The 15,072-nt window shown below is 38.1% G+C and overlaps 1 protein-coding gene across 1 annotated transcript in view; it reads left to right on the top strand.

Annotated features, from left to right (window-relative positions):
- The first annotated feature begins 650 nt into the window (after positions 1 to 650).
- Positions 651 to 15,072, top strand: part of nkd2b (NKD inhibitor of WNT signaling pathway 2b) — a 58,129-nt gene continuing 43,707 nt past the window's right edge. Inside the window, exons 1-3 of the mRNA XM_051719339.1 lie at positions 651 to 866; positions 1,094 to 1,120; positions 1,207 to 1,301. Coding sequence (XP_051575299.1) covers positions 842 to 866; positions 1,094 to 1,120; positions 1,207 to 1,301 — 147 coding nt within the window. The 5' untranslated portion in view covers positions 651 to 841. The remainder of the gene's footprint in view (positions 867 to 1,093; positions 1,121 to 1,206; positions 1,302 to 15,072) is intronic.

Raw genomic sequence — 15,072 nt, 5'->3', positions numbered from 1 at the left:
TACATTGTTGTTTTGTGCACACACACAAATTTCTCAATACACACATACAAAACACTCTGACCAACACACACACACACAATTTTAGCTGCATCATTTATTCAATTGTCCTGCAGTGCTCTATAATACAGAAAACAGAAAATAGGGAAAAACTTGTATTTGCTCCATAGGCTAAACATGAGAAAAATGGCGCCATCTGGTGGAAAATATAAAAATATCAGTTTTGAAGCCAGGGCGATCTGAATGAAAGCATAATATCATAGAATTCATGATTTTATGCTTTAATGGCACTGGGATCAAATATTGCAGTTTTAATGGGTTTCAGTGGGGACATTTTTGTCCTGAAGGTCCTGAGTGTGACTATTTTGTGTATTATAGGAACTGAGGTTGACATATCAAAATTCCCCAAAAAATACGCACCTTTGGCAACATGTATGCCACTGGCATTAACACAGACAAAATGATCAAAATGTTTTGCCTGATAATGGTGCTTTATTTCTTTAAAAACAAATGCCACTTAATTTAGAAGTGACTGAGGTGTCCTAGTGTCAGTGTCAACTGAACTGAACTGCAGCTGCATGTATTGTAGGTGTCAATGGGGGGCAGCACTGCAGTGAAAGGGGCCGGACCGACAGTTCCGCACCTCACACATCTTCAACATCGCAAACACGAGATCATCTCGGCAAACTCAAGCACTAAAGTCATCCGGCGCTCTTCTTTACTAGATATTCAAAGTGAAGCCGTCCTCGTCTAGGCGCGCGCTAAGGATTTACCTTTTCAAACGGGATACAATGTAACCATGATTGAGTCATGCAGAAGTTCTCTTAACTGAAGAAGTGATACGATGGGGAAACTGCACTCAAAACATGGTGAGTCGCGCATCTTCTCCACATTGCATAATTCACAAACAGGCTATAGCCTTAATATTAAAAGAAACATATATAAAGCCTATATCTATAAAAATATTGGCTATAAATCCTAACATTTAATGCTGACTACATATATATTGCCTGTGTGTATGAAAGCGATACATATGTTACTTACTAGACATTTTATTACAATAACTCCGATTTATGTCTTTGCCATTTGGATGCAGCTTGCAAACGTCGAGAGAATCCCGAAGGTGAGTTTTTAAAACATTTGCAGTTTTTTTTAATAGCTACTATTGTTTACTTAGCTTATGCATAAGCATTGCTTAATTATTTCCAGGGGATAGTTTTGTTGCGAATTCCTTTATTTCAAGAGGAGGGCTTGAAGAAGGCGAGAGATTTGGCACATCTGATCCCAGTCTGAAAGATTATCAGGTAACATTTATTTTTGTGCATTTAAACATGTTGCCTATATATGAGAACATGACTATTTTATTTAAATGATGATTCAGCCTAAGAATAATTTCATGCATAAAAATGTGTGGAACATTTGAATAATTCCTGAAATCCTGATGAAGTCTTTGTCAAAGTTTTACTCACAAGTTAACCTGTTCTGTTTAGTGTGCAATGCATTCATATCTTAAATATCTTGAGAAGTGTGTTTACTAATGGCAGCCTCTGTATTGATACACTAAACTGATGCAAACACTTGCAATCTCTGTGTGTAGAGAGATTCATGCTGTTGGAGTAGAAAGCAACTGACAGCTTCTCCAAAGAATAGATCTACAACACAGTGTGCATTATTTCAGCAAGACTGAAATGCAATTACATTTAAAAATTATTATTATTTTTTTTAAACATATTTACATTATACAACAAAATTAAATTCATTCAGTGGAGGCTTTTGCATGAAAAGTTGCTGCAATATGTTTAGGGCTTGTGCTGTGTGATGAGTGTTTGTGATATTGCTTCAAATATCTGTGAAATGTTGTGCAAGCGTTGATGTGGGCTCTGTTCCAAAACCTATGAGCAGCCTTGCTGTGTATTGCCTACATAGGCAGCCGCCTGTTAAGGCAGCATCCTAACTGGGGTGGAACCTCATTAATGGGCACTTTGGAGTGCTCTACTTAGGCAGCAACTCTTTGCATCATACAAATAGTGCTCCTTGTGTGAAGTGCACAAGAAACTCACAAATGATAAAAGTAGAGTTTGGCGTTAGCATGTTGCAAAGCTCACAACACGGTTCTTTAATAAGCATAAAAATACATGCATAGACAAAATAATGGGGGGGGGGGGGGGGGGAGTTCATTTTATTTATATTATGTTTATAGAAATATTTTGGTATAGAATGAATTTTTAGTGCATTTATATTTAGGGGTGGGTAAAAATATTGGTTTTCCGATGCATCGTGAGATTCATTTGAACGATTCTGAAATTGATTCTTAAGTCCCAAGATAGATGCGAGTAAAGCGCTCGCATATGCAGCCAAATTGGCCCGGTTGCTAGGGAGGGTAGAGTCACATGGGGTAACCTCCTCGTGGTCGTGATTAGTGGTTCTCGCTCTCAATGGGGCGTGTGGTAAGTTGTGTGTGGATCGCAGAGAGTAGCATGAGCCTCCACATGCTGTGAGTCTCCGCGGTGTCATGCACAACGAGTCACGTGATAAGATGCGCGGATTGACGGTCTCAGAAGCGGAGGCAACTGAGACTTCGTCCTCCACCACCCGGATTGAGGCAAGTCACTACGCCACCACGAGGACTTAGAGTGCATTGGGAATTGGGCATTCCAAATTGGGGAGAAAAGGGGAGAAAAATAAATACATTTACAGATTGACCCCATTGACTTCCATTGTGAGTGCCTCACTGGAACACAGATTTGCGCTTTTTTTAAAGAAAAGGAGGGACGAATCAAAGTGAATTTGATCAATATTATGCCACAAATGGTGTTGACTGAGCTTAACTTGATTTCCTAATTAACTGCATTAGCTGTGAGAAAATTTCTTTCATATAAAATCAAAATGGACATTACGAAATATACTGAAATATACCCAAATGAATCAGAATCGAGTCAGAATTGAACTGAGAGCTTGTGAATCAGAATCAAATCAACTCAGGATATCTGTATTAATACCCAGCCCTATTTGTAGTCAACATTTCTCTGGTTTTATCTAACATTTTGGATATTGGAATTATGGGCAGCATTCCCACGGTCATGGAAAACCTGGAAATGAATTTAAACTTGGGTGTTTTCCAAGCCTGGAAAAGGCATGGAAGTTAATAAAATCTCAAAAGTCTTGGATTGTGAAGATACAGTTTTCTAGTTTTTCTATGATCTAAGCTAGATGATGCATATGTGTATAGCTTGTGTGGAGTAAAACTTGCTCGCAAGCCATAATCGTTCTTTTGAGTCAGTTCTGTTCAATGAATTGGTCAAAACGGTTCACAAATCGGTCTAAATCTACTCGTCCAATGTGTGTGAATATACAACATGCGTGTTGCAAGTATCTTTTTTCGCCAGCCCAGTAATCTTCTAGGCGACGTAGCAAAGTGAAAGCTAGTATTTAATATACTCGCATTTATCAGTCGTCCACGATTTTTTTTTTTTTTTTTTATAGTTCTAAACGTAATTTGTAAGGTGAGATGCATAGGGACTTTTGATTCTGATGGTATAAGTTCATAAGTGTTGATGACAGATGTCACTTGCACCAGTGAAGCCAAATAATTTTCCACATTAACACGCAGTAATTTTCACTCCCGTTTGCTCGCACTCAAGAGCCCTATTTTTTTCATTGTTGCGTGAGTTTTTTATTTTCAGCAAAGGAGCTCAACCTTGCTTATAGTGTCAAATGTGACATTAAAAGCACTTTGAGCTGACCACACGATTGTGCAGATACTGTACTTGTCCGCAATGCTCGAAGTCGGCCGGCAATGCTGTACCTGCATTAATGCGCAATTCATTACACCAGTATTCTGCATCTCTTACAAAGTGCTGGCACTGTGTGTATCAGATTTGATTTGTGCCAATTGTTTTTAACGTAACTTTTCACAATGAGGGGAAAACAAGTTTGCAAGTTATGCAGTTACAGGTATGTCATATCTAGCACACCCATCTCATTAATCGGTAAGCCATTTATACAATATGTATATGCTAAATATAAATGTACAAAACATGCATGTCACTGTAAAAAGTTTGGGAACCACTGGTCTAAATGGTTCACTAGCAAATGGGTCTCAATCAAAATGATGATTAAAATACCGTATCCAGTAATCGCAAACGCCTGGAAAAGTTATGGTCAAAAATGTATGGGATTAGCTTCTCCATGAAGGATATATGTGATGCTGCCTTTAGAATTTGGCCTGATGAAGTCATCTTAGAAGCCAGCATAAACATGTCTTTTATAGATAAATCTTAAGCATCTCAAAATTGACTATTCAGCTGTAAAGGAGACGCTAGCTTTCACTTTATCCCTGTATCATGTTCAACTCGCTCGAGAATCTAGAAGGGAGCAATACCGCTGAAGTAACAGCTTGCGGTGAGCCGTGTGCGATTTGGCTGCCAAAGACCACATTCGCACTACTGAGAAATCATCATTACACCAACTGAAACAAACACATGTGAGTGTGTGTTCACAGGGCCGTGCAACGACATGTCGACTTGCTAGTGATGTCAAGAGCTGCTGTTGTTTTTGTCATTCTTGGCAATGGGACAGCACGGCGGTGGTTGTTCCCATGTGGGATGGATGGGTTTTGACAGCTTGTTCCCAGTGGGGACGTTTGGCAGTGGGACGTCCATCCATAGGCACTATTACATCAGTGTAAAGGAGACGTGCTCATGTTGGCAGAATAAGAGGCTTCTATGTCTCTTTCTCTTAATACGTCTCATTATCATGTCCGACTGTGGCTTTACATGACATCACTTCAGTTATACCTTTTTTTCCACAGAAATGGTGCTGATGCCCGTCCTGTGAACCTCCTGTGAGCTGAGAGTTGAACAATGACATAACTTAATGTGTTACTTCATTTCATGCCTACAAACAATCATAGTGCATCACAGTCTTTATTTTTGAGTCTTTTTGAGATTTATTTTGACTTTATTTCATTCTAATTTGTTTAATCCTGAGAGCACATTTTTACATCAAAAGTAATTTGATTCAGTGCATTTTAGGGGTGGGAATCAGCAGGGACCTGGCAATACAATATTATATTGATATCTATCTACAGCCTAGTCTCAGTCAATTACATTTTTGCAAATGTGTTTTTCGTGCCACGTTCTTCAGTTCATCGCAGTTTCCTGGTGATATTAGCACTAGAGGCGCTACGACAACTGTATCTTTTATTCACTTTTACACAAATCACAACTACAACAGTTGATTATGACTTTATAAACAATTATTTTTCATACTATTACTCACACACTGCTATGTTATGATATCGAAACATTTTTACTCTAATGCATCATTTGAGAAATGATACATTTTAGCACTTGTATTACAGACTCACCTACATTTACACACTTATTCCAATATGATTAACTTGCACGGTAGCTCACCTGATAGAGTGTTGGACTTTGGATCCAAGGATGACTTGAGAAGATTGAGGTTCGAGCCCAGCCAAGCACTCAATCTAATATTTTAGTTAGAGTCGGTTCTTTTGGACAGTTCATGTAAATAAACCGGTTGAAATAAAAGATTCCCTTATATGTAGCTTTGGGATCTCAGATTCCTTTTAGTGAGTCGGTTCTTTTGGATGGTTCATGCGAATCAACTGGTCTGAATAAATGATTCCCTTATATTAAGCGTTGAGAACACCAATTAATTTTAGTGAGTCTGTTCTTTCAGATGGTTCATGTAAATGAACCGGTTGAAATAAACAATTCTTTTATGTTTAGCGTTGGGAACGCCGATTCATTTTAGTGAATCTGTTCTTTTGCATGGTTCATGTAAATGAACCGGTTGAAATAAACGATTCTCTTATGTTTAACGTTGGGAATGCCAATTCATTTTAGTGAATCTGTTCTTTTGCACGTTCATGTAAAAGAACCGGTTGAAATAAACGATTCGCTTATGTTTAACATTGGGAATGCCGATTCATTTTAATGAGTCTGTTCTTTTGCACGTTCATGTAAAAGAACCTGTTGAAATAAACGATTCTCTTATGTTTAACGTTGGGAATGCCGATTCATTTTAATGAGTCTGTTCTTTTGCACGTTCATGTAAAAGAACCCGTTGAAATAAACGATTCTCTTATGTTTAGCGTTGGGAACGGTGATTCATTTTAGTAAATCTGTTCTTTTGCACGTTCATGTAAATGAACCGGTTGAAATAAACAATTCTCTTATGTTTAACGTTGGGAATGCCGATTCATTTTAATGAGTCTGTTCTTTTGCACGTTCATGTAAAAGAACCCGTTGAAATAAACGATTCTCTTATGTTTAGCATTGGGAACGCCGATTCATTTGAGTGAATCTGTTCTTTTGCACGTTCATGTAAATGAACCGGTTGAAATAACCGATTCTCTTATGTTTAACGTTGGGAACTCCGATTCATTTGAGTGAATCTGTTCTTTTGCACGTTCATGTAAAAGAACTGGTTGAAATAAACGATTCTCTTATGTTTAGCATTGGGAACGCCGATTCATTTTAGTGAATCTGTTCTTTTGCACGTTCATGTAAAAGAACCGGTTGAAATAAACGATTCGCTTATGTTTAACATTGGGAATGCCGATTCATTTTAATGAGTCTGTTCTTTTGCACGTTCATGTAAAAGAACCTGTTGAAATAAACGATTCTCTTATGTTTAGCGTTGGGAACGGTGATTCATTTTAGTAAATCTGTTCTTTTGCACGTTCATGTAAATGAACCGGTTGAAATAAACAATTCTCTTATGTTTAACGTTGGGAATGCCGATTCATTTTAATGAGTCTGTTCTTTTGCACGTTCATGTAAAAGAACCCGTTGAAATAAACGATTCTCTTATGTTTAGCATTGGGAACGGTGATTCATTTTAGTGAATCTGTTCTTTTGCACGTTCATGTAAAAGAACCCGTTGAAATAAACGATTCTCTTATGTTTAGCATTGGGAATGCCGATTCATTTTAGTGAATCTGTTCTTTTGCACGGTTCATGTAAATGAATCCGTTGAAATAAACGATTCTCTTATGTTTAGCATTGGGAACGGTGATTCATTTTAGTGAATCTGTTCTTTTGCACGTTTATGTAAAAGAACCCGTTGAAATAAACGATTCTCTTATGTTTAGCGTTGGGAACGCTGATTCATTTTAATGAGTCTGTGCTTTTGCACGGTTCATGTAAAAGAACATGTTGAAATAAACGATTATCTTATGTTTAGCATTGAGAATGCCGATTCATTTTAGTGAGTCAGTTGTTTCTGACAGTTCATGTAAATGAACTGGTTAAAATGATTCCCTATTATATTTAGCATTAGGAACTCTTTTGAACCGTTCATGTAAATGAACTAGTTCACATAAATGATTCACTGATTCCCCCGTGCACGCAGCTTTAAAGGGACTTTTTTAAGTGAAAACTTTAGGTATAAATAAATAAGTTTTATCAAACTGAATGTTTTTTAGTTTTATTAGTGAATACTATGTCTCAATTTATGTTCAATTTAACATATCACCCTTTTTGAAAATATACTATGGTTTTACTATTGTAAAATTGTAGTAACCATGGTTAATTTTGTAGTTAGTATGGTTTTACTACAAATACCATGGTTAAATTTCGTAAGGGAATGTCATCCTAATTACATAGATAACTGTGGTTATACATATTATATAACTATAATTTTTGTCTTTTCACACGCTTCATCTGATTGATGGTCAATCTCTTTTTCCTCAAAAATATTAACCTAATGCTATGAGAATATTGATAAAGTATTGTGACAAAATATCATGAAAATGTTACCATTTTACCACCCCCTGCCTCTGACATGACTGGTTTCTGATTTGAGTACAGCAGGTTTTGGCGACCTGAGTCGAATTTTCAGACTCAAAACCGCCTTTTCTGTAGTGCAAACATGCAGAAGATTGGGCACCTATGCTGTCGATGGAAAAAGGGGGCATCAGTGAAGGCTGGGAGTTTAGTAAGATCTCTATAACTCCATTAAAATTATTTTCCCGCCAAGAAAGGGAGAGTTATTTGGGAAAATTTGACAGTGCCCTTAAGGCGAAACTGACACCCACACAGGGCACGTCTCATGTCATTAGTGGGCAGGTCCCAGGTTTGATTTATTCAAAGTTTTGGCACCAATATACGTTTTGTCAGTCATTCATTACCCGACAGACTCTTTGAATGTGTGAGTAAGAGTGCGGGAGTCGTTTGATTGCAGATAAGACTTGTTTAGGTTGTTTATATAGCTCTGTAGGGTTGAAGTGAAGGATGTGACTGTGTGATTAAGGGCGTTTTCACACCATTACACCACCGTAAAAGTATCTTAAAAGTAGTCCATATGACTCTACACTATATTCCAGGTCTTCTGAAGCCATATGATAGATTTGTGTGAGAAACAGACCTACTACTGAGACTACTGAGCTCTTGTAGTTTAGGCTGAAGATGACAGCAAATTTGACCTGATGTGTTCTAGATAAAGCACCATCATGTTTTGAACATGAATACAAGCTTCTTTATATCTTGTTATTTATAGTAATTGTCAGGAATGGTTGAATCCTTGCTTATAATCATGCTCTTGTGATGGTGTAAATGGTTTAATGTGGTAATTCCAGCTTCTCATCCAAACCCCATGTTCAAAAGTGTCTATTTATAGATTGTCTACAAGGCATTTCTCTTTGATGGTGAAACAGCTTTAAAAATTCAAACACATTCATTTGTTGCAGTAATTTAAACTGTAATTGTCTTAGTCGTTGAAGTTTGAATTATATTATGCATCTTGGAGGATCTATTGATAGTTAACATATATAACTAACATGCAATGTTTCAAATTGGATTTAGGGATGGGCAGCACCATTTATCAAGGAGCCTTTACCATATGGTTATTTAATATAAGACATTTTAGTTGAATATTCAGTATAAATACCTTATGTGATAGATGTATGATTTGGACTGTTTAACATTTGTCGAGGTGATCTAAGTGTTATATTGTCATTACAATGTGCGGTTTGACTTTGCACCCCAGAGCAGCTGTAATTCTGTCCTTTAAATGAACTGAAAGGAGACACCTATAGATAAACCGATGCTCGCGCCCGTGGCAAACTACACCAGATATATCATTAGACAATGTTTAGAAACCTCTTAAAAGATGACGTATTTCTGCATTCATGTAATCACATATTTTTTGCTTTTAGAGTTGATTCCTGTTTGAGTAGCAACATTGGCTAAACTAATGGTGTGAGTTTTGGGGCGGGAATATTTCTTTGGTCAACCAATGGAAGACGAGGGGCGTTTTCTGGAATCTGTTTGAAATCAGTGATTTTTTTTTTTTTTTTTTTGTGAAATTCCACACTTTAGCTTTAAATCAGAAATGTGAAGCTTGTATTTTTGTTCACGTACATGCATTATTTAGTAACATCTGTTTAAAATTTGAGCTGTGTCTAATTCGTGGGACTACTTTTCTTGGTGGAAGAACTTTCTGGTTATCTGTTACCATTGAAATTCCTGTAAACTGTCCCTTCTGGTATCCTTGTACATATCATGTGAAAATTAAAAGGTTTGTTGGCTTTACTGGCATAAAGTGGTCATGAGGTCATTATGCTAGCAAAATTGAATAATGTTTTCAAACAGGTTTATTAACATGCATTTTGGGCATTCCATTTGAAATGGGGCTATGCTAACGACAGGTGTAAATTGGCTCCAAAGCGTTTTGAGATTTGTCTGCTTCAGAGTCATGTTTGCGCTTTGATTAAAGGAATATTACGGGTTCAACACAAGTTAAGCTCAGTCGAAAGCATTGGTGGCATATTGTTGATTACTTGATTACTGCAAAATATTAATTTTGACTGTCCCTCCTTACTCTTTAGTGTGCATGGAAAGCGGACAAGAGGGCGCTCAACACACGATGTGTGTGTGTATTTGTGTGTGTGTGTGCGCGCACATGTCCGAGGACTTTGTGTGTGCAGACACACATCCACATACGTATGTGCTCATCTAAAGGATTGGAATGCTCCTGAACACTCAATATTCCTGTATTTTGTAGTCTAATCCATTCATTTCCAATGGCTGGTCATTTTTGACCGGGAACGCAACAAATGTAACAAAGTCAAATAAAACCCAAAAAAACGTTCGCATTTTTTGTGTGTGTTTTCAGATACCATATGTGATTGTGAATTTGTGAATTTTATTCCAATTGGATTAAGTAAAAAAAAAAAAAATTGTCCGGGTCAAAATGACTGGAACACAACATGAGGGTAAAGCAAAAATCTGTGTTAAACTGAGGCACTTACAATGGAAGTCAATGGGGCCAATTTTTGGAAGGTTTAAAAGGCAGAAATGTGAAGCTTATAATTTTAGAAAAGCACTTCTGTTTAAATTTATGTATTATCTGAGCTGTAAAGTTGCTAAAATCATAATTGTTGTGCGATTTATGATGTACGTTGTCATGGCAACGAAGTTGTAAAATTGGCTATAACTTTACACAGATGTGGTTAGTAAGTGATTTTATCACAGTAAAATCATGTTAACACACATATTGTTTATATCTTGTGTCTATTTTTGAAACAGTGAGTATTTTAACATTTACGGATTGACCCCATTGACTTCCATTGTAAGTGCCTCACTGGAACACAGATTTTTGCTTTTTTTGTATAGAAAAGGAAGGAAAGAGTGGAAATTAATTTTTGTGGTAATCAGTATTATGCCACAAATGCTGTCGACTGAGCTTAACTTGTATTGAACCCAGAATATTTAGTATAACTAATAATTAATTATAGTAAACTGTATAGTTACGAGAAACGATGTGCTGCTTTTTAGCACTTTTTCTTCTTTTACTATTTTTGTGATTTATTATCATGCAGTAATACATTTCATTATGTAATGATTGTAGTATTCCATCATGAAATCAGAGACCCTCCCCTAGAAAACCGAATGAAAGTGGTCAACCGAGACGCATATTACAACTACAGTATGTATGTACAATGCTGTGTCTCGTCTGTCCACATGTGAAAACGCATCCTAAAACCAAGTGTAAACAGGGCCAATGTTGTTGTGTCGGACTGGTTGGGGTGTCTTTTCGGATAAATCCATCAATGAAAAAATTACATCACCTTTAAGTCTTGTGGCTATACTTTTAGAAACAGTGTGTATTTTAATGTTTAATGCCAAGCCTTTTAGAAGCCAGTAAGTAAGTGTGTTACTCTAATAACTAATTTGTGCTCTTTTTTTTTAATTTATAAAAAATGTGTCAAAATTATTTTCAGTGGTGATGGACATTGTGCCAAAAATGCTGTCAATAGAGTTTAACTTGTATTGAACCCAGAACATTCCTTCAAGTTAATGGAGACGATGGAATGTATCCAATAATTGTCTGACTGACTTTTAAAGTCAGCTTTAGGATTTGGGAGGCAGGTAAAATCCTGATGGTCTCAGATTAGAAAGGGCCAAATCCGGTGTTTGGTCAGATCCCCTCCTCCCCGGCCCATTGTCAGGGAAGCAGAGAGGGAATGGATTCCTGAACGGCCTGGCTGCAACTTCAAAGCGCAGAGCTGCGAGTTATTAAAGCTCTAAAATCACTGGAGCCACAGGGGTCTCGTCCCATGTATCAGGGGGATGGGCAAATGGACGAACAGCCCCGGTGGGGTGGGGGGGGTTGGACAGACACTTGAGTGTCCCGAGGGTCTTCCTGGTTAGGGTAACTCCCTGGTATTAACTCTAAAAGCCTGTTCAGTAATGGCCACCTCATTAGCTGCTTTCAAAGAATAGTTCATCCAAAAATGAACATTTGGTCACCATTAACTCAACCCTCATGAGGTCTATAGTAATGGAGTACAAATACTTTTTGGTCCCACTTTATCTTAGGTGTCTTTAACTGCTATGTACTAACATTAAAATACATACAATACAATGCATTTATTATGTAACTACTGTATATGTTGTTATGCACAATTCTCACAAGATTCACATTTGCTGCTACTGAGGTTGGGGTACGTGTAGATTAAGGGGTAGGGTTTACATTAGGGTTTAGGGTCAGAATAGGGTTAGGTTTAGGATTAGGGCTAAGGTTAACAGTAACCAGTTTTCCACTATCGGGCCAGTGCGAGCTAGGGCTATTAACTGGCCAGCCGGGACCAATATAAAAAACGAAAATGCATCTGTAAACTGTATGCGGCTAGGTGTTTGTGATGTCCGATTTTCAAATGGATCATTTACATTTAATCTTTTGATCAATTTGATTCTTTTAAATTGGTCAAATCTGTTCAAAAAGCAGACTGAACAAGTCATTTTGCAGATTGATTCAAGAATCTGATTCGGACCTTGCGTGTTGTGTCTTCACTTCAGAGTCTGAAGGGAATAGACTGTACATGTAAGTTTTGATCTGCGTTTTTGGCTTGAAATTAACTAGAGGTTGACCGATAATGCATTTTGCCGATACTGATATCTAAGGTGGTGGGAAAGGCCGAAAACCGATAAATTGGGTGATAGTTTTTAAAATCGATTTATAAAATGTCAACAATTTTTTTTTTATTATTCTTTCTTTACTATGGCGGGCAAAGACAAAGAGTGCAAAATTAATAAAATCCCAGATGCAGATTTTTGTTCAACCAAAACCCCAATAATAACAGAACAAATGAAGATTTGATGCATATTGTCGGACTTTTAAGTATAAACAAGCCCGAAAAACACACTTATTCTTATAGTAAGAATATTCTTGTTCTTACTCTTATTTTGAAATGATGAAAAAACTATTGCCGACTACCGACATAGATATTTGGCGATAACCGATAGTTCCAAAAAGCAACTATCGGTACCGATTAATCTGTAAAACCGATATATCGGTCTACATCTAAAATTAACTTTTGCTTGAGTCAATTTCCATAATGGTATTGTTAATTTTACTTCAGTATAATGAATGGGTGCTTCATACGACACTTTTAAACCTGTACGACTTACTTTCTTCTGTGGAACACAAAATTAGTAGGGTTGGCAATCGATTAATTTTCAATCAAATTAATTACATGGTATACCGAATAATTACTTGAATTTACCACATATATAAATATTGGCTGAGAAATTCACTCAAATAACAATCATTTATTATATGATTAAATAATTATTAATAAATATGTTAAAATAATTATTAATAATTATATTAAAATTATATATATATATACACACCAATCAGCCACAACATTAAAACCACCTGCCTAATATTGTGTAGGTCCCCTCGTGCTGCGAAAACAGCGCCAACCTGCATTACAGAGTAGTATTCTGAGATGCTGTTCTTCTCAAACCACACAGTTATTGAAGTGCAGAGGACAGACTCAATGACTGCTGAGTAAAACTGTATCAGCAGCGCCTGTGGCAAGTTGAAGTTCCTCAACTGGTGAAGGAAGCACAACCTCTGCTGTGCCTTTTTCACAATGGAGTCAATATGGGTCTCCCACTTCAGGTCCTGTGAGATGGTAGTGCCCAGGAACCTGGATGACTCCACTGCTGCCACAGTGCTGTTTAGAGTGGCGAGTGGGGTCAGTGTTGGGGTGTTCCTCCTAAAGTCCACAATCATCTCCACTGTTTTGAGTGTGTTCAGCTCAAGGTTGGTTTGACTTCACCAGTGAGCCAGCCATTCAACCTCCCTTTTGTTTGCAGACTCATCGTCATCTTGGATGAGGCCGATGACAGTGGTGTCATCTGCAAACTTCAGGAGCTTTACAGAGGGGTCCTTGACGGTGCAGTCATTGGTATACAGGGAGAAGAATTGTGGGGAGAGCACACATCCCTGGGGGGCACCAGTGCTGATCGTACATGTGCTGGAAGTGAATTTCCCCAGTCTCACTAGCTGCTGCCTGTCCATCAGAAAGCCGGTGTCATATGTCCCTGGTCTGTCCAGATTTTGCAGGATATGATGTAATCCCATGTTGACTGCATCATCCACAGACCTGTTTGCTCTATAAGCAAATTGAAGGGGATCTAGAAAGGGTCCAGTGATGTCCCTCAGGTGGTCAACACCAGTCTCTCAAATGACTTCATGACCACAGATGTTAGAGAGATGGGTCTGTAGTCATTAAGTCCTTGATCTTCGGTTTCTTTGGGACAGGAATGATAGTGGAGCGTTTGAAGCAGCAGGGAACTTCACAATGCTCCAGTGATCTGTTGAAGATCTGTTTGAAGATGGGGGCCAGCTGGTCAGCACATGATTTTAGACAAGTGGGTTAAACACCGTCTGGGCCCTGTGCTTTTCTTGTCTTCTGTTTCATCAGAATGAGCTTTATTGCCAAGTGTTCTCGCTTACACAAGGATTTTTCTTTTTTGGTGATAGGAGAAACAAGTGCACACAGAACATTAAAGTGAGACACAGAATATAAAACAAGGTAATTATTTACATTATTGCACTATGGGGGAGTCCTGAGGCAGTTTAATTTTTCATGTGGAAAATGGCCTGAGGGTAAAAACTGTTCTTGTGCCTGGATGTCCTGGGGCTCAGTGCTCTGTAGCGCCGGCCAGAGGGAAACAGTTCAAAGAGGGAGTGGGCTGGGTGTGTGGGGTCCAGAGTAATTCTACCTTCATGTTTCCTCACTCTGGAGACATGCAGGTCTTGGAGGGTGGGCAGTGGGGCACCAATAATCCTCTCAGCAGTCCTGACTGTCTGTTGTAGTTTCCTTCTGTCTGATTTGGCGGCTGAACTTCCTTAGCTGGCAAAGGAAGTACAACCTCTGCTGAGCCTTCTTTACAATGGAGTCTATGTGGTTTAGCTGATTTTAGATTCTGCCTATAGGTTGGAAGAAGATGAACCAGACAGTGATCAGAGAGTCCCAAATCTGCTCTAGGGACAGAGCGATATGCATCCTTTAATGTTGATTAGCAGTGGTCCAGTATATTTCTGTCACTGGTGGGGAATGCAATGTGCTGTCTGTATTTTGGCAATTAACGGGTGAGGATGGCTTTGCTAAAATTGCTGAGAATAATAATAAGTGACTCCGGGTGTTGTTGCTCCGTGTCTGTGATCTCATCAGCCAGCTGTTGCAGCACTGCATTCACACACGTGTGTGGAGGAATATAAACACTCACCAGAATAAATTAGGAA

This window comes from Myxocyprinus asiaticus, chromosome 15 (assembly GCF_019703515.2).
Source record: "Myxocyprinus asiaticus isolate MX2 ecotype Aquarium Trade chromosome 15, UBuf_Myxa_2, whole genome shotgun sequence".
Taxonomy (NCBI): Eukaryota; Metazoa; Chordata; class Actinopteri; order Cypriniformes; family Catostomidae; genus Myxocyprinus; species Myxocyprinus asiaticus.
This window is presented reverse-complemented; position numbering and strand designations above follow the sequence as displayed.